The 24,189-nt window shown below is 41.1% G+C and overlaps 1 protein-coding gene across 3 annotated transcripts in view; it reads left to right on the forward strand.

The window, feature by feature from the left end:
- Positions 1–24,189, forward strand: part of NIPBL (NIPBL cohesin loading factor) — a 209,258-nt gene that overhangs the window by 125,334 nt on the left and 59,735 nt on the right. For all 3 annotated transcript variants that reach the window (XM_066618315.1, XM_066618317.1, XM_066618316.1), the window contains 7 exons: positions 5,006–6,514; positions 12,597–12,779; positions 16,006–16,209; positions 17,576–17,647; positions 17,742–17,831; positions 20,080–20,183; positions 20,648–20,734. In XM_066618315.1, coding sequence (XP_066474412.1) covers positions 5,006–6,514; positions 12,597–12,779; positions 16,006–16,209; positions 17,576–17,647; positions 17,742–17,831; positions 20,080–20,183; positions 20,648–20,734 — 2,249 coding nt within the window. The remainder of the gene's footprint in view (positions 1–5,005; positions 6,515–12,596; positions 12,780–16,005; positions 16,210–17,575; positions 17,648–17,741; positions 17,832–20,079; positions 20,184–20,647; positions 20,735–24,189) is intronic.

The raw sequence follows: 24,189 nt of genomic DNA on the forward strand, positions 1-24,189 counted from the left end.
ATTTTTAGTGGATGTCCCCTGGTTCTGGTGTTGTGTGAGAGTGTAAAGAGCATCTCCCTATCCACTCTGTCCATCCCCTGCATAATTTTGTATGTCTCAATCATGTTCCCCCTCAGGCGCCTCTTTTCTAAGCTGAAGAGGCCCAAACGCCGTAGTGTTTCCTCATAAGGAAGGTGCCCCAGCCCAGTAATCATCTTAGTCGCTCTCTTTTGCACCTTTTCCATTTCCACTATGTCTTTTTTGAGATGTGGCGACCAGAACTGGACACAATACTCCAGGTGTGGCCTTACCGTTGATTTGTACAACAGCATTATAATATTAGCCGTTTTGTTCTCAATACCTTTTCTAATGATCCCAAGCATAGAATTGGCCTTCTTTACTGCCGCCACACATTGGGTTGACACTTTCATCGACCTGTCCACCACCACCCCAAGATCTCTCTCCTGATCTGTCACAGACAGCTCAGAACCCATCAGCCTATATGTAAAGTTTTGATTTTTTGCCCCAATGTACATGACCTTACACTTACTGACATTGAAGCACATCTGCCATTTTGCTGCCTGTTCTGCCAGTCTGGAGAGATCCTTCTGGAGCTCCTCACAGTCACTTCTGGTCTTCACCACTTGGAAAAGTTGGATGTCGTCTGCAAACTTAGCCACCTCACTGCTCAACCCTGTCCCCATTTATGAAGAGGTTGAAAAGTACTGGTCCCAGGACAGATCCTTGGGCACATTGCTTTTCACTTCTCTCCATTGTGAAAATTGCCCATTGACACCCACTCTCTGTTTCCTGGTCTTCAACCAGTTCTCAATCCATAAGAGGACCTGTCCTCTAATTCCCTGACTGTGGAGATTTTTAGTAGCCTTTGGTGAGGGACCGTGTCGAACGCCTTCTGAAAGTCCAGGTATATAATGTCCACGGGTTCTCCCACATCCACATGCCTGTTGACCTTTTCAAATAATTCTTTAAGGTTCTTGAGGCCTGTTCATCTATGTGTTTTGAGATTCTATGCCATTGAGGATAGGAGAATCATTGGGTTTAACCTACAGATCTAAATTAAATATCAGGAAAGGCTATTTGGTTAATTTAGATAAATTATATCGTGTCTTTGCCGCAGCATAAAGAGAGCACTCAAGGCAAAATATATGCAGGTCAGAGAGGATGAAAATGTAGGAGGAGATACATGAAAATATACAAGGAGAACCATCTGCCCCCCTCCCCCAATGTTGGTGCATATCAGGGTTTTGGTACACTGCTTTTAATGCACAGAATTGAGGAACTGAATGTTCTACATTAAAAGTGGAATTTTTGAGGCTTTTGTAGTGATTGCTAGATTCTGCAACATGTTCCAGATTACATCCATAATTCCACTCATAAGGAATTACTGAAGATTACCAATGCATGCTTATAATTCTTGTTATAAAGTGTGTGTGTATGAACCAAAAGAGCTGACCATTTAACTTTTGTCAATGTTTTAGTGTTGTTCCTGTTACTTTTCTCTTATAATATTTCCTTAGAAGTTGTATGTCAGTAATTTTTCAAATTAGGGCGCAATCCTAACCCCTTATGTCAGTGCTTTTCAGCACTGACATAAGAGCAATGCAGCTCTGAGGTAAGGGAACAAACATTCCCTTACTTTGAGGAGGCCTCTGTGAGTGACACCCAACTGCAGGATGCAGCACATGTCCCATTGGGACCGCTATGCCAGTGCTGGAAAGTACTGACATAAGGGGTTAGGATTGTGCCCTTTGTCTCATAATACCCTTTAGAGAGAATTGTCAGACAGTATATATAACTACTCAGGTCTCTATTTTTCTCTTGACCTGGAGATGGATTTAATATGCACTACAGGGGGGCCCAGTGCCAGCATATCCCATATCCATGGCTTCACTTATCCGTGGATCAGGTCTACAGCCCCCTCCCCGCATGCCCCAGGTGTGCTTCCCCTCTGAAAGGTTCATCCGCAGCCTCTGCTGGGCTCAGACTGAACCTTAGAGGTGAAATAAATGTCACTTCCTTTTTTTTTCATGAAAAACTTCAAGGGCTTCCCCAGGCTTCCCAATGCTTTATAAGGTATAAAACATCACTTCTGATTTTACAAAAAAACCGGAAGTGACTTTTTCGACTCCAAGGATCAGTCTGAGCCTGACAGAGGCTGTGGACAGACATCCTCAGCCTCTACTGGGCTCAGGGGCGGAGCCCTGCTCACCTTGGGAGGTTGGGGGTAGGTGCCCCTCTTATCTGTGGATTCAGGTAATCACAGGGGGTTCCGGAATGGGACCCCTGTGGATACAGGGGCATGCCTGTACTTAAAAGACACTATTCTTCTGTCTTCTATTGGCTCATTAAACAACACTTCATAATTTAATTTTTATTTATGGTGTGTCTGCTTTAATAATAAAGTGTAGTTAAGGCACTATTCTTAAAGTTTTCTTTTGATGAACTGTTGGTATGTAATTCAGTTGCTAAACTATTTCGGCGTTAAACTACAAATCTTTCTATTTGGAATACAAAGAAATATATAGAAGAGAAACAAAAGTGAAACAAAAGTTGCATGTATGGTATATGTGCCATATATTTGGTCGGTTGAACCTGATATATCAGGTGTGTCCAAATGTTTTGATAGGAGGGCAACATTGTCTCTCTGATAGTGTATCAGGGGTCAGGAAACAAAGAATTAATTTATATTTAAAATTTGAATAAATTTACATAAAATTACATAAATGAATATATTAGAGATGGAACGTGAATGAGTGAATGAAGGTCTCATGATAGCTCAAGGCCTTGTGCACACCAAAACCGGCCTTTCCTGTGCTACTACTGCTGCTTCACAGATGTGAAACAGCAAGCAGTGGCAGGAGCCCATGGTCTGCAGCTGTCATGAGAGGTCAAGCAGTTGGCCCTTGCGCTGAGTGCAGTCACATTGGACCAGTGTGGGTCCAGCAAGTCTCTGGTGGGCCAGAGGCTCATTGGAGACTAGAGGCTTCCCCCAGGCCAGATTGGGGGTTCATGAGGACCACAAATGGCCCCTGGGCTGGGATTTGTGATATATCACAAGGGAAACCTTGTGATGCCCCAAACTGAATGTCCTCACTAGCAGCTTGACAAATTTCTCTTTTTTTATTCTTTCTGGTAGTGTGAAAACAGGAGGGTTATCAAGCACCTGGCAGGTCACCAGTTGTAACTAATTGGCTGAGTTCTTGTTGGTGGATCATAATTACTGTATACCTATAAATACAAGGTTTTTATATTCGGTAATGGATCAGTTGAATGTTAAATACATGAACCAGATGAATGTTAAAAACATGTCTTAATACTGACCATAAATATGACTGGATTTCATATGTTACACACAAGGACTTTGGTTGCTTGAAATTAATTTATTTGATACATTATTACAAATGAATTTGTCAAGAACCAAAATTAATTACCATCTGATTGTGGAGAATTTGAAGAGCGCCAATTAGTGTATCACCTCTTAAGTTGTTCAAATAATACATAGAACCTTCTCATGGTGTGAAGGTGTTTCCCAGAGTTTTGGGCCTCCCTTACCCTGAAAAAGCTTAAAGCTGCAGTTTCAAGCAGCTGGTTGGGCTTAGCAGTTGAGGAGCAGGATACATTTTACCCTTTAGGTATTGGGGCCTGAAGAGAAACCTACCCACCAGATGACTTTGATCCTTTCCTATATCTTCCCTTCAATCTCTTTTCAATCCCCTCTGCTACTTTCTCAGGGCCCAATCCTATCCAGTTTTCTAGTGCTGGTGCAACCATGCCAATGGGGTGTGCACTGCATCCTTTGGTGGGGAGGCAGTCACAAAGGCCTCCTGAAGGTATGGGAACATTTGTTTCCTTATCTCAGGGCTGCATTATGGCTGCATTGGTGCTGGAACGTTGGATAGAATTGGGCCATCTGTGTTTCAGAGCGAGCTATAGAGCAGGCAGAGTGTTCTTCTCCTGCCAAAGGAGTATGGATCCTTTATCTGATCCAGCAAGCAACTTCCACCCTGTCCTTGCCATGCGGCCCACTTAACAAATGTGAGGTGTTTTTGTCACCAGATCCTGGCTGGAGCAAACTCTCATTCTGAATTTCCTTCTTCACCTTTTCTCTGAGTTGAGAATTCCCAAGTTTGCCTCAACTAAACAGGCTTAACTTCCATGTACTTATCCCTTAGTTTTGTTTTTTTAAAACTCTACTTTCTCATAAAAGGCAAATGCATTGTAAAATACAAAATATACTTGTTTTAAGTTCTGAAATTGCATGCATCAAGATTAATATTTGTAGGTTGAGTATTCTTTATCCAAAACTCCGAAATTCTCCAAAATCTGAATTTTTTGTCCGTTGTTTGTTGCTATTTAACAGCTGATATTGGTATTCTGCTGCTGCTGCTGTGCTACTCAGTTACCCTGAACACGTTATTTTTTTCATTGTATTAATGGTATGTTTTTTACTGTTTAGATATTTATATGTGAATAAGGCTTGGGTCCCATCCCCATAATATTTTGTATATGCAAATATTCCAAAATCTGAAACTCTTCTTATCCCCAGCATTTCAGATAAGGGATGCGTAGCCTGATTTTTACTGTATATTGCCATTTTAAAATTACAGAATACAAGCCTTGTGGTATTAAGAAATTTTCAATTCTTCACTGAAGATAAATGCAGTTTTCCTTAAACATGCTAAGAAAAATAATATATTTTATCATGATTTTTATTCCTCTAACAATACATGTTGAATGTTGGTGGAGTTAAATGCTTGCTTTTCCTTACTTGTCTATAGATGGACCACAAAATTTCCCACTTAAACTTTATTCAAAATGATTTTTTAATAATTTATGCACTTAGCTTTGTTTACAAACATCAAACTCTAAATCTGAATATACTAAAACTGAAGTTATAGTATATATGAAGTATGATGTATGTACAATATACTGAATATTTTGGTGTGTTCATATGTTAGCTCACTCAAAATGAGCACTTTAAACTTATTTTTACTTTAATCCGCAGATAAGCCTTTGAAGAAACGAAAACAAGATTCCTATCCACAGGAAGCTGGAGGTGCTATTGGTGGAAATAAACCAGCTTCTCAGGAGACAGGTTCTACAGGAAATGGGTCAAGGCCAGCCTTGATGGTTAGTATTGATCTTCATCAAGCAGGACGGGTGGACTCTCAGGCAGCTATAACTCAGGACTTGGACATCATCAAAAAGCCTGAAGAGATAAAGCAGTGTAATGATGGTTCTGTTTTTGTTCCTCAAGAGGATGTTGTTGGAGTACTTAAACTAAAATCTGAAAACCATCCTGAAACCCCTAGGAAAAAGTCAGATACTGAAAGTTTAAAGGTGGAGATACAACACAATGAAAGCAAACAAGTGGAATTGCAGCAAAATGAGAGTAAACGGATAGAAACTAAACACAGTGAAAGCAAGCAGACTGAAATTAAACATGAAAGCAAGCATGAGGGTAGGCAGATTGATGTGAAACAAAATGAGAGCAAACAAAATAATGGCAAACAGGAAATAAGGCAAAGACCTGAGACTCCAAAACAGAGAAATGAAGTGAGGCCGGATACTCCAAAACAGAAAAATGAAGGCAGACCGGAAACCCCAAAGCAGAGGAATGAAGGCAGGCCAGAAACCCCAAAACACAGGCATGACAACAGGCGGGATTCTGGTAAAACCTCTTCAGAAAAGAAGCCTGATATATCTAAATATAAGATGGACATGAAATCTGATCCTTCCAGGGTGAAATCTGAAAGACCAGATGCATTAAAGCAGAGGCCTGATGGACGTTCACTTTCTGACTCTCTAAGGCGTGATCATGAAAACCTTAAACAAAAATCTGAGGACAGGGGTGAATCAGAGAGATATAGGGGAGATTCATCAAAACTGAGAAGACCTGAATATTTGAGGTCTTCAAGTAAAGGTGATCATGATTCTAAACATGGAATTAAATCAGATAATGCAAAAGCTGAAAAACTAGAAAGAAAACACAGGCATGAATCTGGGGAGTCACGGGATAGGCTGTCTTCTGGGGATCAGAGATCAAGACCTGACAGCCCTCGTATTAAACAAGAAAGTAAAAGTGAGATTGGTAAATTAAGACCTGATAGACCAGGCTTTAAATCACCCAACAGTAAAGATGAACGAAGGACAGATGGTAATAAGAGCAAAATGGATAGTAATAAAGCACACAGTGACAGCAAAGCGGAATTTCCAAGTTATTTGTTGGGGGGAAGATCTGAGGCTTTGAAACATTTTATAATTCCAAAAATCAAACGTGACAAAGATGGCAATGTTATGCACGATGCAAAGAAATCGGAAATTAAGGGTGAACCGAAGGACAAAGTAGAGAAGATTGGACTGGTAGAGGATCTAAATAAAGGAGCTAAACCAGTTGTTGTTCTGCAAAAGCTTTCTTTGGATGATGTACAAAAATTTATTAAGGACAGAGAAGACAAATCTAGGAGCTCTTGTTTCAAACCTAATAAGAACAAGTCATCCAAATCAAACAAAGGTAAGACTCTTCAAGCTTTTATCCTCTACATTTAGTATGTTGGAATGTCCAGCCAGTTTCTGCCTAATATTAGAGTAGAAAGGGGAAATGAATTAGTTTTGTTGATTTGATTATGAATATTAAATAGTTTGGAAATAAATTGTACAGACTAGGATATGTTTGTACTGGAGAACTTGTATTTGTGTACCATGATTGCCCGGAAGTTCCTTTAACGTAGACATTTAACTACTGTAGATGTTGGTTTTGCATCTCTTGATGGGGTATGTTTTCACTAAGGGGGACCCCGGAATCTAGTTTATGAAGTGATGAATTGGGCTTCAATTCTCATTTTTCCTGGCTTTTCCTTGCCTGGCATAATGGCATAGTGTGGAAGCACACTGCAGTTTTCACAGTAATACCAGTTTGGCAAAATATGAATCAAAGCTTGGTATAATGAAATCAATTTAGCTGCTACACTGTGACAATGTAAGGTGTAAACCAGCCTTAAGGCTTGACTGTCTTAATAATAAATAACTCATAGTATCAAGTTCTTTGGCAATACTCTATTATTAGAATAATGTAAATCTTTTGGTGACATTTTGATGAAGCTGCATTGTATTGTGTTGTAACTTCAGGGCTTATTGGAAAGTTGTGTCCGTAAGTTAATGAATTCACTTGCAGTCCTTGCTTTGCTGAATGCCCCTCCCTATTTTGGCAAGCATAACAAACCTTTACCCTCTTCTTAAGCTTGAAGCTGGGGAGCAGAATGGGAATTTGTGTTGTGTTTAGTGGTTCTACAAGCATGTTGGTGACATTGTTCTTCCCCGAGTTGGGGAAGGGGACAGGATTATTCCAATGCTACCCAAAATCTGTGATCTCTTCATATGTTGTATAACATATGTGTGCTTCCATTTGAAAATTGAAAATCACTGAAACTCACTCACTCACTCACTCACTCACTCACTCACTCACTCACTCACTCACTCACTCACTCACTCACTCACTCACTCATAACATTACACAAATGACTTTTATAGCTTCTTTCCATTTCAAAAGTCTTTAACCATTCATTATAGGGGGAAACTACTATTCAAGAAACACATTCAATGCTGTTAACCACTCATTGCTTGATGCATGCCTTGCTGCCTCTTAATGTTTCATCTCCCAAGATATAGGTGGACTGGCAAATATTGTGGGCTGGTACATTTTTTGGTACATTTGCAAGGCTCTGATAGTGTGAGAGTGTAATGAAGTGACAATGAACATTAATCCCCATTCCCATTATGTGGATTGTGTTTCCTACTTTTGTATTTCTTGCTCATTTTCATGTAGGAAGGGAGGGAAAACGTGAAAGGAATGTTTGCAGCAGCCCTGCCAAAAAAGGCTCGGGCAAGTGTGATGCTGGAGCAACATGTTTGCCTGCTTCTTAGGATTGTTGTGTTGCTTGTTGAGTAGAGAGAGAGAGAGAGAGAGAGAGAGAGAGAGAGAGAGAACATGCTACATTTCAAATGTTTTTCAACTTCTGAAGAAACTTCATGTATGCTGTTCAGTGTACAGAAGACTACCTGTTGATTTTAATTTTCTTAAGGCACAATCCTAACCCCTTATGTCAGTGCTTTCCAGCACAGGCATAGCAGTGCCAGTGGGACATGTGCTGCATCCTGCAGTTGGGTGTCACTCCTCAAAGTAAGGGAGTGTTTGTTCCCTTACCTCAGAGCTGCATTGCCCTTATGTCAGTGCTGGAAAGCACTGACATAAGGGGTTAGGATTGTGCCCTCAGTTTCATATTACTATTGTATACTCCTTTGTTTTTCTATTGTTCTTGTTGTTTACCTTCAGTAGAGAAACATGCATAGCTAAAAATGTGTGCTTATGAAAATATTTAAATCACTTTACATATTATGTGTATTTGCCAGATGGCATGTTTATATTTTAATTGATTTAATAATGTCTTTAAAAGTTACCCTTGTTTGTTATATTTAGAATTACTAGGTTTGTACTACTGGCTATACTTGGAAGGTTTGAGTCCTGATTAGTTTAATATAGCTCTCAGTGAATTGCAGTATAAAAATCAGTTCATCTTTCTTTAAACAACTAGAATGGAGATCATTCTATATTTAATTTGTCAAATGTGATACATGCGTATAACATTTTTCTCTTTCCTAGAACTAGCAGTTTAAATATATGTATCAACAACCCAGAAGTTGAAAATTATGTTATTTGTTGCACTCTAATAAGCAAATGAACAGCCATAGAATCTTATTTTAATGTATCCAGTTTATATTGTATTTTTGTTTTTGCTCTCGTTCTGAAACTTGTTCTCATTTGTGGGCTCAATGATTAGTTATTTATAATTTCTTAAATTTCCTGCCTGGCATAATGGAATTTTAATTTGTTAAAGACATAAAAATGTGTTCTTTTTAATTGATAAAACACTGGCTTTTGTGAATAAAATCTTCAAAGTTGTGAACAAAAGGTACAAGAATGAATTACTAATTTTCAATCTAATTATTAGAGTCTGTTGGATTGAAAAATGTTCGTGTAGGGCAGTTCTATAGAGGAGCAATTATTGTATAGTCACTTCCCCTAGAAATGAAGTTCTCATTTTAGCCTTGAAACTTTCTATATTGCATTTTACTATATTGCAACAGGTGAACATTTTACTTCATTAATCTCATAATTGCTAGAGCTGACCCTTGTACAGCTACATTTGGAAAGAGGAATTAATGCATAGAATTTTGTTCTGTTATGGTTGCCAACCCTCCAGAATTGGCCAGGTACCTCCAGGTGACTATGGAAAAAAATTCTGGAGATTTTAACAGGGCCTTTAGGAATTTCTAATATCATATCATGTTGATTTAAGACAATATTTCTAGGAATAACTTCAGTGAGAATTGGCAGCCTTATGTGCTACAATAAACTTATTGGAAGTAAAGTGTGGTGGAGTTTCATCATCTGTGCATTTAATTTAAAGGAATTCAAGTATATAGGTTGAGTCTCATTATTTGCGAGGCTTTCATTCCGAGAAAACAAGAATGGCAAAAAAATGAACGAAAGCAAATCAATTTAAAAAACAAAATCCCTTTGCTCCAGTGATTGAAAAATAGCCTTGCTGACCTTTTGAAATGCACACAATCAGTCTCTCTCCAGGTGCTTAGGTTTCACTAGGAGGCAGCAATCCCTCCCTTCACCAGGAGCCACAGTGAGGGGGAAAGAACGGAGGTGATAATTGCTGTCATTTAGCCTTCCTTCACCTGCTCAGGGGGAAGGGGGGAGTGAAACCTGTAGCGAGAATGATTGATGGATTGTCAGCAGGTTGCCCTCTCTCCCATTAAGGAGGCTGTTTTCCTTTTATTTAAAGGACCCTTCTCATCAGCATTGAGACAGAAAAATCAGTGGATAATTAGGTTATATCTGTAATCACCTGCATGACTGTCTCTCTACAACAGTAAAAAGCAGTTTTTTAAACTGTGATTTTAAAGGACTGCATTTTTCTCCTTCTTCAGGGATCAGCACATTCCTTCTCATTTGCAGTGGCCATTCATGTTGAATCAAATCCGTGTATAAAAAATTAGTGTATAACAAGGTTGAACCTGTATGTGCTTGGAAAAATAAAAAAAGAGATCAGCAATTGAAATAGTGTGGGTGATTCCACTTAATGAGTGTATGCTCCAGAGTCAGCGTGAGACATGCATCTACTGTTCTTTCAGTCAGTCTCTGTTCCTGCGTGCCACTTTTAATGTGGTTCTGGTTTTTAAAGGAAACGTATATACAGGTGGACCTGCATTATCCATGGGGTTCTGTTCCAAGAACCCCCTCGGTTACTGAAACACAAGGATAATGAAATCTGCAGGTCTTGGGACCCTCAGATCATCTGGAGACAACGGGACAAACCACCTTGAACTCCTTTTGGTCCTCCCTCGCTCTTTGAAGGCTTTTAAAAACCTGTAAACTCCAATTTCAGTTTTTCCCAAAAACTAGAAGTGACCTTCTGAGTCCTCCTGAGGCCTGGAGAAGACGCTCACAGCCTCCACGGGCCTCAGAACACCCTCTGGAGGTGGAGCACAGCTCTAGTCGCTTCTGCATTTGGGGCCAGCCCTGTGAGTTCAGGACCCACAAATAGTGAAATCCACAGATTCCGGATCTGCACATACAGTGGACTGACTGTATTTTAAAAGGAATTTTCAAGAATAATTTTAACTATAGGCATGCCCCATATCCATGGGGATCCACTCCAGGGACTCTCTCTGGATAATCCTGTCTCCATGGCTCCCATTACCCCACTAACTTCTGCTTCCAGAAAAAAAGCTTCTGATCTAGTGGCAGTCTGGATGTTGCAATAAGCCTGTATGCTTGTAGCAATCTGTAAAACAAGAATATTTCCAGTTCAGTAAGCATTTAAATATTTAATGGGCTTGGGGGGGGCATGCCCCCAATCTGCGTATTTGAAAACATAGATATGGGGGCCTGCCTGTATATGCAGTTTTTGCTTTGCACGTTGACTAGCCCTGTGTAAGATGCAATTCCACTGTATAGTTTATTTTAGATAGTTCTTAATCTGTAACTTATATTTGGGGCATAGTTTTAAATTTGAAAATACAGTTTTTTATTACCTCATGACAAGTGTCTTACAGCCCAATCCTGAGCTGCCCGGTGCGCCCAGGCTCTGCGGCACCGAGAACGGCTGCTGCCGGATCCTGCACGCCCCAGGCTACCGTGGGAAGTGCCTCAGGAGAAGGGGACTTTTGTCCCCTTCCTCCGGGTAAGGTAAGCAATCCCGCAGTGTGGCTACTCACTTTACCATCGACCAAAAGGTCAGCGGTAAGGTAAGTGCACTCATGTAGGGCGCTGAGCCTTCCATGAGCGCCTTGGATCCTGCAGAGTGAAGCTCCGCAAACCCACCTCTCTCCCTCCCCATGTCATGCCTCCAGTCCGCCCCCTCCCCACGTCACGCCTCCACGCTGCCCCCTCCCCATGTCACGCTCCGCCCTCTCTCCACCCCCCGCCAGCCTCCCCCCCAGGATGCCTCCTTCCCGCCCCATCCCCGCCCCCACTTACTGTGCCGTGGCTCGGTGGTCCATGAGACCGCCCAGCCACAGAGACTGGGTGACTGCCCCATGCTAACCCAGCACGGGCAAGAGCCTGGCAGACAGGCTCGCAGTGTGACAGTGCTTGGTGGCACGAAGTCGTGCTGCTGAGCACAGGATTGGGCTGTTAATCATTTTGAGCAGTTCACATGCCCCCTTTATAAATGTAATGAGTGATAGTATATATCAGGTTGTCACAGTGGAGTAGACATGGTCTTGTGAAAAGCTTATTTTCTGGCCCCAAACGAGGTGGTTTGTCAGCTTCCCTGATGTATTCATTATTTGAAGGGAAGATGAATACTCCTACACTGGCATTAAGTTGCCCTGGTGGCCTCTGCAGGGGTGGAAGGATGAGAGAGACATTTTTTCAGTTGGAGGTATTCACGAGAACACATGTAGGGAAAAACCATTGTATATACCATGATATGCTACAGCTCTGTACAGATATATATATATATAACAGCAGAGGAATGTAGAAAGGAAGAAGTATCAAAATTTTATTTCTATGAAATGAAATCATGATACTATTTGTTTTGAAAATGTGAGTGAAGGTGTGTTCTTTGCCTTTTTCAGTTTTTGTAATTGTTTAGATAATGTGGTAACAAAAATTGCCTACTTGTAGATGAGATGTACATGAAGAATTTTGCTGTTGGCAGGGTGTTTGAATATTATTATCAAAATAACTGTAAATAGGAAAATGACTTCAAAGTGCCCCCCTATTTGCATATGCCAGTACAAAATGAAAAATGAATGGCTTCAAAGAAAGTGCTATATTTTATGTGTCTGTAGAATCTACCAAGTAGGGACCTTCTCAGTAGTGGAGAATTCCAGGTTGATTTTATATTTTAGCCGACACTTTGTATTTTAGATTAAGAATAATGTATTTTATGGCTATTGGTGTGTGTTGCTAACTACTGTAATATTTAACAGAATGAAAAGCAAGGTAAAAATGTTAATTTAAATCTGCAAATATTATGCAAATATTTATATTCATTTAGTTTACTCTTCATTGATAGGCAGCATAGATCAGTCAGTGTTAAAGGAATTACCTCCGGAACTGCTAGCTGAAATTGAATCTACTATGCCTCTTTGTGAACGAGTGAAAATGAACAAACGTAAACGTAGCACAGTAAATGAAAAACCAAAATATGCTGAAATCAGTTCTGATGAAGACAATGACAGTGAAGAGGCTTTTGAAAGTAAGTAGCATGATGAGTTCTCCTTTTTTAAAGTGGTAATGCATTGCTCTTTGGTTATACAGGGGGACCCCATATCTACAGATCCCGTATCCGCGGATTCACTTATCTGTGGATCTAGTCCAGCTTCCCCCTGCACTCCCACTCACCTCTGGAGTGAGCCCAGCAGAGACCTCAGACAGATGTCCACAGTCTCTTTTAGGCTCAGACAGAGCCCAACAGTGGAAAAAGTCACTTCCGGTTTCAGTCTCAACCTGGCAGAGGCCATGGATGGACATCTGTGACCTCTGCTGGGTTCAGAGGTCCCTCCGGAGGTGAGGGGAGCAGAGCTCCCTCCGCTGTGAAGGTGGTGAGGAGTCATTTGCCCGTATCTGCAGTTTCACTTAACTGCTGGTGGTTCCAGGTTCCACAGATATAGCAGCAAGCCTGTATAATTGTAAAGATGTTTGTTTCCAGTGTGTAAGATAGGCTGTAAACCTAAGTTACAGTCACAGTTGGCTTACTTCTGAGTAAATAACACGAAGGTTGCTTGCTTTATGTATTTGTATTGGTTCCTCATTATTCTTACCAGAGGATAAATTCATCTGCCTGATATCAGGCTGGCTTGTGCTATTGCAGGCAGCTCAGACTAGAAAAGACTTCAAACTCATAAGAGTGCATCTGGTGTGCCTGCAAAGCATATGGCACTAGTTCAGATACATGACTTAATAAACAGCTGTTCAGTATGTATGCAATAGAGTCAGAGGCTACACAGCAAATCTGAAGCTAAATAAAATACATTTTCAGGTTTTGAGGTCCCTAAAACAACTAGGACATGAAACAGAATTTAATTGTTTTCCTTTTCAGAACTGGATATTTCCCTTTATGCATGCTTGTTGACAGAGAAGCAGTACAGAGGGTCCTCACTGTCCACGTGGGTTTTGTTCCAGAACACCCCCATTCCACAATTGAGAAGTCCCACTAGGGGCAGGGTCACAGTGCCACCATGACTTACCTCAAGGTCATGCTGGGCCCTCTAGAGGTCATGTCAATTCTGCAGCCCACTCCATGGGCCTGTCTGCCTGCTTAGGAGTCCTCCAGGATGTGACTGAAAGTGACTTCTGTTTGCATTTAGGAGGTATCCTGAGCACGAGAGGCCCATGGCTTGGGCCGTGGGTCTCCAAGCTCCTCAGAACACCTCCCTGGACACTACAAGAAGTCTTGGACATGAACTGGAAGTCTGGGGGGTGTTCTGAGCTGCTAGGAGACCTGAGGTGAGTAGAGGTCATTCCATGGGCCTCCACATGCTTCACAACACCTCCCTGATGCAACCAGAAGTCACTTCCAGTCGCATCCTGGAGGCGTTCTGGAGTGTGGGGAGGTATTCCCAGTTAGTGGGATCTGTGAATGCTGAGCCTACAGATGAGGAGGGACGTCTGTACTGAAAATCTACAGAATAGAATAGAATAGAAAATTTATTTGTCATTGTACCCGTATACACAAGTACAACAAAATTAGGTGCTTTCGCAAGGTAAAACAAGACCAGACCCACACAAAACAACAATACAACAAAGTCAGGCAGACTACATATACAATCACCACATTGCTAAAACTCTGTTCAACATATCACTGTACCCCCGCATTTAATCTAGACACTGCACTGGGATAAAAACTGTTCTTTAATCTACTTGTTCTTGTTCTTATCACCCTATATCTTCTTCCTGATGGCAATAGTTCAAAAAACTGATAACCAGGATGCGAGGGATCTCTCAGAATTTTTAAGGTTTTTGACATACACCTTGTACTGTAAAGCTCCTCCAAAGAAGGGAGGGAACAGCCAATAATCCTCTGAGCAGTGTTGATAACCCTCTGGAGCGCTTTTCTCTCCACCACTGCACAACTCGCAAACCAAACACAGAGACAATAAGATAGAATGCTCTCGATGTAGCTGCGATAAAAAATTACGAACAATGTGTCAGACAGTTTTTGTCTATTGAGGAGTCTCAAAAAGTACAATCGTTGTTGGGCCTTCTTGACCAGAGCCATGGTGTTTGCACTCCATGTCAAATCCTTCTTCATGAGTTCTCACTTCTACAGTGAGTTGACTGAAGAATGCTGGTGGTGTTTAGGAAAGTCTGGAGAGTTTCCTTTCAGAAAAACCTTTGTCCTTGTTGTCTCTTAGGAGGGGTCAGGCAGTCAATGCACTATGAGGAGAACCCGTCACAAGAATCCTATAACTGAACAATATGAAAACTAGGTCTTTTCACCTGGGCTGACTCAAGAGAGTTTTATCGGAAAATTATTCCTCAAATAAAATTCTCAGAATTAATATACTGCTTATAATAATTCTACTTGTTTTTGTAGAGCAGTTATATAGCATTTTCTAGATGTGCAAAGACTTTCATACATATTACGTTGCTGTAGTCCATGCAACAGCTCTATAAACCAAATAGTTACTGTTATACCCCTATGGCAACTGGGGAACTGAGGCTTAGATGCTGTGACTTTCCTGAGTGAGTTCATAATGGAGACAAAAAGAATTCAGAACCCTGTCTAGCAGTATGAAGAAGAGGAGAAAAAAAGAGAGATCCCGGTTTTTGAGATCTTGAAAAGTGAAAACCAAAAGCTTACACTGAATACAAAATAAGACTGGGATACAATGATGAAAAAGTAGACAAGGAACAGCATAACATGTTTGTAAAGTGAGCAAGATAAATAATGCAAGTAGTAGAATTCTGGATCGACATCAAGACCAGGATTCAAAGAAGTGATGTGTGCATTTGTGAGAGTTGCTTGCACAATCTGGGATGCTCTTGCTTAAAAAACATGTATCTACAGTAGTGGGAATTTCTACAGCCATAATCAAAAAGGAGGGTTAGACTTGAAGCATTTGTCTCTTGTCTGTATGACTATAATATTGGGCTCTAGCCCAAATGTTTAAGGTGATAAGATGAGAACCAGTAAGCCAAGTACCACACTTCTCAAGACCAGAAATAAAGCAAGCAATATTTTGCAGCAGAAACAAAAAAGCATGAACTTTAGTATTTCCATATATTAAACAGTAAGATGCTGTTCATTCAAAAACTTCAGTAAGGTTCAGCAAATTATTCTTGATGAGTTTGTCTTCCAAGACTGTTAGGGTACCAAGACGACAGTTGGAATGTGTTTTCTGAATTAACTATAGCAGAAGATGTGTGGGAAATTTTTTTAAAATTGAATTGAGCATTCATAATGGTATATTCATTTCCAGCTTCCCGGAAAAGGCATAAAAAAGATAGAAATGTGGATAAAGCTTGGGAATATGAAGAGCATGACAGACGAGCATCTGGAGATCATAGAAGGGGTAGCCATTATCATGAAGGGAGGAGGAGCTCTGGTAGCAGTCGGTATCGTAACCGTAGTCCAGAAGATTCAGACATGGATGATTATTCTCCTCCTCCTAGCCTCAGTGAAGGTAATTATCACTCTGCTAGTATACAGGGATACTGCATTCATGGTTTCACTTAACGGTGGATCAGATCCACAGAACCCCCCCCCACGTACCCCCTCTGGAAGCAAGGGGAATACAGCTCCCCAGAGGGTGGGGGTGTCCCCCCATATCCATGGATACAGGGGTATGCCTGTACTTACCGCTGCAGTTTTTAATGGAAAACTTAATAAAATGCAATACAAGTTGAGTCTCATTATTGAGGGATCCATTCCCAGAACTCACGTGGATGGCAAAAATCGCCTTAAATCAAATCCATTTAAAAAACAGTGTCGCTTTGCTGGGTGATTTAAAAATAGCCTTGCTTACCTTTGTGATGTAAGACAGAGTCATTAAGCAGACAATCCATCAGTCTCTCTCCAGGTCCTTAGAAAGTCTTCACTCCAAGCCAGCGACCCCTCCTTCATCAATGCAAAGTGATTAAGAACATAAGAACAGCCCCACTGGATCAGGCCATAGGCCCATCTAGTCTAGCTTCCCATATCTCACAGCGGCCCACCAAATGCCCCAGGGAGCACACCAGATAACAAGAGACCTGCATCCTGGTGCCCTCCCTTGCATCTGGCATTCTGATATAGCCCATTTCTAAAATCAGGAGGTTGCACATACACATCATGGCTTGTAACCCATAATGGATTTTTCCTCCAGAAACTTGTCCAATCCCTTTTTAAAGGCATCCAGGCCAGGTGCCATCACCACATCTTGCGGCAAGGAGTTCCACAGACTGACTACACGCTGAGTAAAGAAATATTTTCTTTTATCTGTCCTAACTCTCCCAACTCTCAATTTTAGTAGATGTCCCCTGGTTCTGGTGTTATGTGAGAGTGTAAAGAGCATCTCTCTATCCACTTTATCCTTCCCATGCATAATTTTGTATGTCTCAATCATGTCCCCCCTCAGGCGTCTCTTTTCTAGGCTGAAGAGGCCCAAACGCCGTAGCCTTTCCTCATAAGGAGGGTGCACCAGCCCATTTTTCTTTCAAGTGCACAGGGGGAAGGGATCGCTTGCCTTGGAGTGAATCTGTTCTAAGTGCCTGGGGAGAGAATGATTAATGGATTGTCAGTTGCCCTCTCTTGCATTATGGGAGGCTATTGTTAAATGACTTTTTCCATTTAATTTAAAGGGCCCTTATCATTGCGTTGAGATAAAACTCTAGGTGAAAAATCCATGGATAATTAGTTTATTCCTATAATGTTAAAACCGGTCCAATTTTGGAGTTATTAGTTATAGTTTAAACCTAAAAGACTCATGCAAATGTCACAACTATAATATGTTTTTGTAGAAGAAAGCATTTTGCCGTAAATAGTTCATTTTGTATTTTTTATAATTTAAGTGGCTAGAAAAATGAAGAAAAAAGAAAAACAAAAGAAGAGAAAAGCTTATGAACCAAAGCTAACACCTGAAGGTAACAGGTTTTTTGTGAATTCTAATGTCCTTGGTTATTGTTCATTATGCATTGTACATTACTCCAATCTATTATAATTTTCATTTTCCATTAGAAATGATGGATTCATCTACATTCAAGAGGTTCAGTGCTTCAGTAGAAAATATTTTAGACAATTTGGAAGACATGGATTTTACTGCGTTTGGTAAATACATAATTTTCTTTGAATGCAATTCCTTTAACTTCAACACTACTTATGTCCTTTTAGGATGTCTTGGTGTCCCGTCTTGAAGATGGTTGTGTAACCTTTTTTTTTGGACTGACATATTGGTGGACTTTGGTTCTACCAATAGAAAGCTTTGTCTCCTCTACCCCATGTCTATTGACTACAAGCCCCAGAAAGAATTATAATTGCAACCAACAGAAAAGTTATTCCATTGTGACTGAGAGGGACAATTGAGTTTTGTAAGAGTTTTGCTGAGAAAAGGCAAGTCAGCAAGGTGATAACATTTCATCAGCCCATGGTCTCTTCATATTTTAACATATTTGTATGGTGAACATGTGGCCAACCAGATGAATTACTTTCAGAAATAAGTGATTGACATTATGGTGGCGTTCAGTATGGAGAGGCCACCATATCTATGGATCCCATATCTGAAGATTGCGACTTCCCTTACCTATGGAGTGTCTGCCTGCAGCTGCTACAAATTCAGGATGGCTGAAAAGGCAAAAAAAGAAGTCACTTCTAGTTTTATTATAAAACCAGAAGTGATATTTTTAATGCCTTGTAAGGCATTGGGAGGCCTGGGGAAGCCACTGAGGGACTCAGAAAGCCTCCAGAGGTGAGGAGTGTCCAGCTTCCCTTGCCCCTTGGAGTGTTGGGGTGGTATCCCCAGTTATCTGTGGTTTCCGTTAGGGGAAACACAACCCCCACAGATACCAGGGCATGCCTGTGTCTTAAAAGGGTAATTGTAATAACAGGATCTCAGGCGGGCAGCCCAATCTTAACCTGTACTGGAAGAGGCAGACCGACTGGCCTGCACTGTATCCAGTGCAGTTTAGGAGATGGCTATGGCGCAACTCAGAATGAGAAAATATTTATCCCCTTAACCTGTGCCACGCACCAGCCACCCCATGGAGCTATTCGGATCTGTGCCAGCAGAATTGCTGGTGCAAATCTGAGCCGCTCGGTGTAATGCTGAGGCTGGCTGGGTGAGGGATTACAGTTCAGCCTAAGATGCCAAGGCTGGTCCCACCCTTCCCTTGCCCAAAACCACCCCCATTTCACCCTCTCCACCACCCCCTCGCCCGCTGGCCACCCTTGGCTGGTGCAAACTTAGCCTCTGCTGGTCTGGAACTGGCATGTGGAGGGCAGCGCACGTCCTCTTGCTGGCCTACCTGACCGCCGAGCTTTACAGCATGCTTGTATCATGCGGAAGGCAACAGAACTAAGCCGGCTTATGGTTTGGATTGTGCTGTTAGTTACAGAGGCTATGAAAACCAGAGGATCATCTTTCTCTTTACTCACATTTCTATTGTCACAGCTGTCATCTTATAGTACAGTTTCCCTAAACCTGCTGAGTTTATTCTGGAAGGGTGGTGGTTCTTACTTGCCCCCTCCAAATTTTTGACTGACCTATCTACATCTATCGGCTTCAACAAATTATTTGTCTTAAATGCTTAAAAGCACAGATGCTCAAAGTGGTGGGTCATAGCCCACATAGAAACAAAAAACAGGCCATTCCCCCTTAAGGGAAATGACCCAGGAATGGGTGTCCTGGTGGCACTGCTGCGATTTCGGTGCCGCGGGCACCTGGAGGCTTGTCTCCTTACCGGGGGGGGGGGGTCAGCAAGCTTCAGGTCACAAGCCTTGTCTCCCTATCTGGGGGTTCACAGCAACCTTCAGAGAGAGTCCAGGAGGCCCGCAGTCCCCTCTGCAGGTCTCCCCCAAGCTGTATATCACTCTGATCTGCAGGCTGTAGCCACTTCCAGTTTACACGAAGTGTCTCCTGGTAAACCAGCAGTCGGTCTGGACTGCAGATTGGAGCAATATACAGCTTGGGGGAGACCCACAGAGGAGGCTGCGGGCTTCCCGGACCCTCTCCGAGGCTTGCTGTGAACCCCCCCCCCCCGGTAGGGAGACAAGCCTTTGGGTGTCTGTGGTGCTGCAATCAGTGTGCCAACACCAGGGCACATCCCCCTCCTATGCCCCACCTCCCCACAAACACTTGTCGGTGTTTGAGAACTGCTGCTTTAAGGTGTTAGGATATAATTTTGAAGAAAGAGTCTTGAGGCTGCAGTTCATGAATGACAGTTATTAGTTATGGCTAATGTCACCTAGGTTTTTTAAAAATAAGTCTTCTAGACTGCAGTTCTGCTGTTTGGAAATTCTGCTGTCAGAAATAGCAATGTCTTACTGGTGCAGTAAAAATATTTTTTCCCCCTCCTACTAGGTGATGATGATGAAATGCCTCAGGAATTATTACTGGGAAAACATCAACTTAGTGAATTGGGCAGTGAATCTGCTAAAATCAAGGCAATGGGCATTATGGACAGAGTAAGTTGTTGCTGCCATTAAAAAACTAACACTGTTCAAGAAGGGAATCTCCAATAAACATATTTGACTTGGAAAAGTTATAGGAACCCATTTTGGCCTTGAATACGTTTGGGACATACCCCCTCCCCCCCCCAAAGTTATACACGCTTGTTTAGCATCTTGCAATTTTTTTATTTTTTATTTTGCTTGTTTGGTTCAATAGTTCAGATTCTGGGTGATGTGGGGCACTAGGAGACAAATGTTAGTACTTTTTAATGACTAACCCTAAACTAGACCAGAAGGCATTTCCCATCTCTTTTAGAGTCCTTTGTTCTCTGCCTTGTAAAGAGACGAAAGTAGATTGTGAATTTTAGGATGAACGATGTTGGATTCTTTGTCAAGTTCAGTTTAAATTTAATACCATCTTAGAGATGATAACTCTATCAATGAAAGATAACTGGTTGAATGAATTCTTTTCTTCTTAGCTTTCAACAGAAAAAACAGTGAAAGTCCTGAACATTTTGGAAAAGAATATTCAAGATGGTGCAAAGCTTTCTACATTGCTTAACCATGTGAGTTGTTCAGATTGATAATGGTATAATTATATTTCTTTTTCTGCCTCTCGGAGATGTTGACATTTTAATATTTTGCTTTGATTGTAGTACTGATCCAACTGTATATAAGATCTAAGTTGATGGCTCTGTTTTAAATGTATAGTAGAGATTTGTACTCGTAATTTGTAAAATAGTGGTGCGTGGAGTATGCCTGTATTTCTCTTGGGATATGCAAGAATACTTTATTCTGGATATCTTATTTTTAGATTTATCAAGAAACTAGCACAGCATATTCTGTTTGGTAACTCCTGTATTCTTAATTGTCTCTCTGTTTTGTTTAAACTTTACACATTGTTGCCATCATGTGGCTGGTCATAGAAATTGAATTAAATTATTTAAACACAAAGATTACTGAAAGGAACTGAATTTCTGTGTACTTGTTAAAGGGGAAATAGTAAAAAGAAGTACTTCTGAGGGGGAAATACTCCCCCCCTTTAGAGTTTAAAGCATTATTTCAAGTAGTCTGCCCATTCACATAATGAATAAGAGCGCAGTAGTACAGCACATGCATCTAGCAGCAATAGTAGAATATTTTTTCCCCACAGATAGTTCATAGCAGGGATGGGAACTCGAGTCAGATGACTCAGACTTGAGTCACAAAATGTGCATTTTTTGGTGACTTGTTGACTCGAGAGTTGGGTGCATGGAAGAAAAATACTCGAGTCAAGGGCCCTCTGACTCACCACTCGTCCCCATGCATGCTGACTTGAGTGTGCCTGTATCTGGGTGTGCTTGCTTACTTTTTCTGTGGCGTGAAAGTCCTCATGTGGCCATCATTCAGACCGGGTGAGCAGCAGGGAGTTCAGCGATGAGGCAGAGAAGGGTTAATATTTCCACCTGCAGTGAATAGGAGCGGGGAGGCAGGAACAGGCTTCTTGCCTATCTGTGATAGAAAGGAAGGAACAAATAACAGGCCAACACACATTTTGCTTCCTTAAACGTTACACCAATTCCTGGTTATATTTGGGGTGCCAATTCCAAAAATGGCATCCGTTTTGCCATTTTGCCAGCTTCCTCATGAGGCTTCCTACACCATGTCTTCCTCATGAGGAAGCTGCTTAAACCATTCACTAATGAGACTATATTATATCTCCAAAACTAGACATGATAGGGCAAAAAGAATGCCATTTTTGGAATAGGCACCCCAAATTCATATCAAACCACCATAAAGTTTGGGAAAAACTTTTCTGACCCTCAATTTTGTAGGCCTATGTCATTCATCATTGTATGACGGAGGAAGATATCTCTCTCTCTCTCACTCACTCTTTTACAGAGAGAGAGAGAGAGAGAGAGAGAGAGAGAGAGAGAGAGCCCGGGAGCAACTTGAGTCCTTTAGAATCGCGAAGAGGCGACTTGGAAAGTGCCCGTTATGATTCTTCTTTGAGTCAAGTCGCAGGGGCAGTGATTCTAGACTTGACTCTAATCAAGCTGTGATGCATTTTTCCATCCCTGGTTCATAGGCAGAAGAGGGCTTCACCAGAGCTGCATATGGGGCTGAAATTGCCTAGGTCTGGCCTGCTGTTAGTTTCTCACCTCTGATCAGTTCTCACCTTTTTTGTCTTTCTGAAAACATTTTTTACATGGTAGCGTATCAATTTTACTCTGCAGTCCCGTTTCCCTTAGCAGTAGAGTTGCTTTCTGAGAGAGACAGTTTGTAAAATTGCAAGTTTATTTAATTTTTATTCCACCTTTCTCCCTGTGAGGGAGTAGTGGACCCAATGCAATTATAGCTTTTTTAAAGTACACTTCACAAGATGCATACTCATGCTGGTTCTTTACTACCTACAAGTTTTATTTTAAAAAGTTATCCAAAACTCAGAATTGGAAACTAAATTCACTACCACAATTTATATGAGAATTAAAATTCATCCACCTTTAGCACCAAAAGGTGCTGGTCATCAGATATGAAAAGGGCTACCCCATGCAGTTATTTGTTGAAACTGGTGTTTGTGTCCATCCATTCACCCCCACCTTTCTCTCTGAATACAAAAGCCAAACTAGCTTTCCTTGCTCATGTATTTTCAGACTAGGCCAATTTTCCCCTATTGGCTTTTGCTCCATGGGACCCAAATATAGGGTCCCCTAATTGTAGGTTTTCTTTAGTTGGGCTCCTAACACTTTATTCAGTTGACCACCTGTTTCTCAACACACTGCTCCTTCTAGCCATCACCACAGCTCCTAAAATTAGTATGATTGTGGATTTAGCCTAAGTTCAGCATCTTCAAAAACAAAACAAAACAAAAAAACCTTTCAATCTTATGGAGTTCCTTTCCCAAGGAAATAAGAATTCTATCCTTTTCAAGCAAACTCTATTTTTGTCAGCATATCAGTGTTACATACTCCTCAAGCACAGGAGTGTCTGTATTCTTCAGTTCTCAAAAGAACTCTTGTTTTAAAACATTTATATCCTGTCTTTCTTACCACAGAGGCAAGGTGACTGACAGAACAGCAATACAATAATATAGGAAAAAAGTATGATGGCAGTATTATAACAGAAAATTCAAACTGAGGGCCATCCTAGTAATCCCGCCGTTGCATCCCTCACCTGTCCAACTGAAGCTGAACAGAACATCCAGATTTCAGCTAGTCTTCTGAAGGAGTATAGGGTTGAGGCCAACCAAACAGTGTGGGGAGAGCATTCCAGAAAGTCAGTGCCACCACTGAAAAGGGCATGCTCCTTGTGGGTGTCAGTTATTCCTCAAAGAGCAAAAGGCATCCAGAGCAAGATCTGAGTTGATGATCTGTGTGTATTGACTTGCACATGGCCTTTTGCCCTTACTATGTTTGGGTTCTATATTTTACCCCGAGGTCTTTGTTCTCCCCTTTTTTTCTTGGACTGCTTAATGAGGGACGGTGTAATAGCTAAGTTTCATGATATCTGTAGTTGTCTGTAGAGATGTTCCTCTGTCTATAGGATGTCATAAGATATATGGGTTATTTCACCTATACAATTCCAAAGCACTTAAGTATTTTTTTCCAGTTCTGCATAGGTTACTTAATATATGAAGTAGTGGACAGCAAAAACATAATCCTGGCTTACATGGCTATTAATATAATGTAAAGTATATTTTATTGTTTGCATTAACTAGAGCAGGGGTTGTCCAAACTTTTCAGTATGAGGGCCACTGAATATATTTTATACATTTTTGTGGGCTGGGAAAAAATCAGTTTTATAAATGAGTGAATGAAATTTAAATGAATGAATATGTTCTACTTGGATTATTTATTGTATCCAACATGTTATGATTCAGAACAAATGTGACAATTACAAAGAAACAATGCCATGCTTAAACTGAGAAATAATATATAAGGAGTAAAAATGTCAAACATTAACTAATGTTCTGGCAAAAAAAGTTGCTGGAGGCAGGATAGAATCTTGTGGCAGGCCAGATATGGCTCCTAGGCCATATTTT

Source organism: Tiliqua scincoides, chromosome 2, assembly GCF_035046505.1.
Source record: "Tiliqua scincoides isolate rTilSci1 chromosome 2, rTilSci1.hap2, whole genome shotgun sequence".
NCBI lineage: Eukaryota > Metazoa > Chordata > Lepidosauria > Squamata > Scincidae > Tiliqua > Tiliqua scincoides.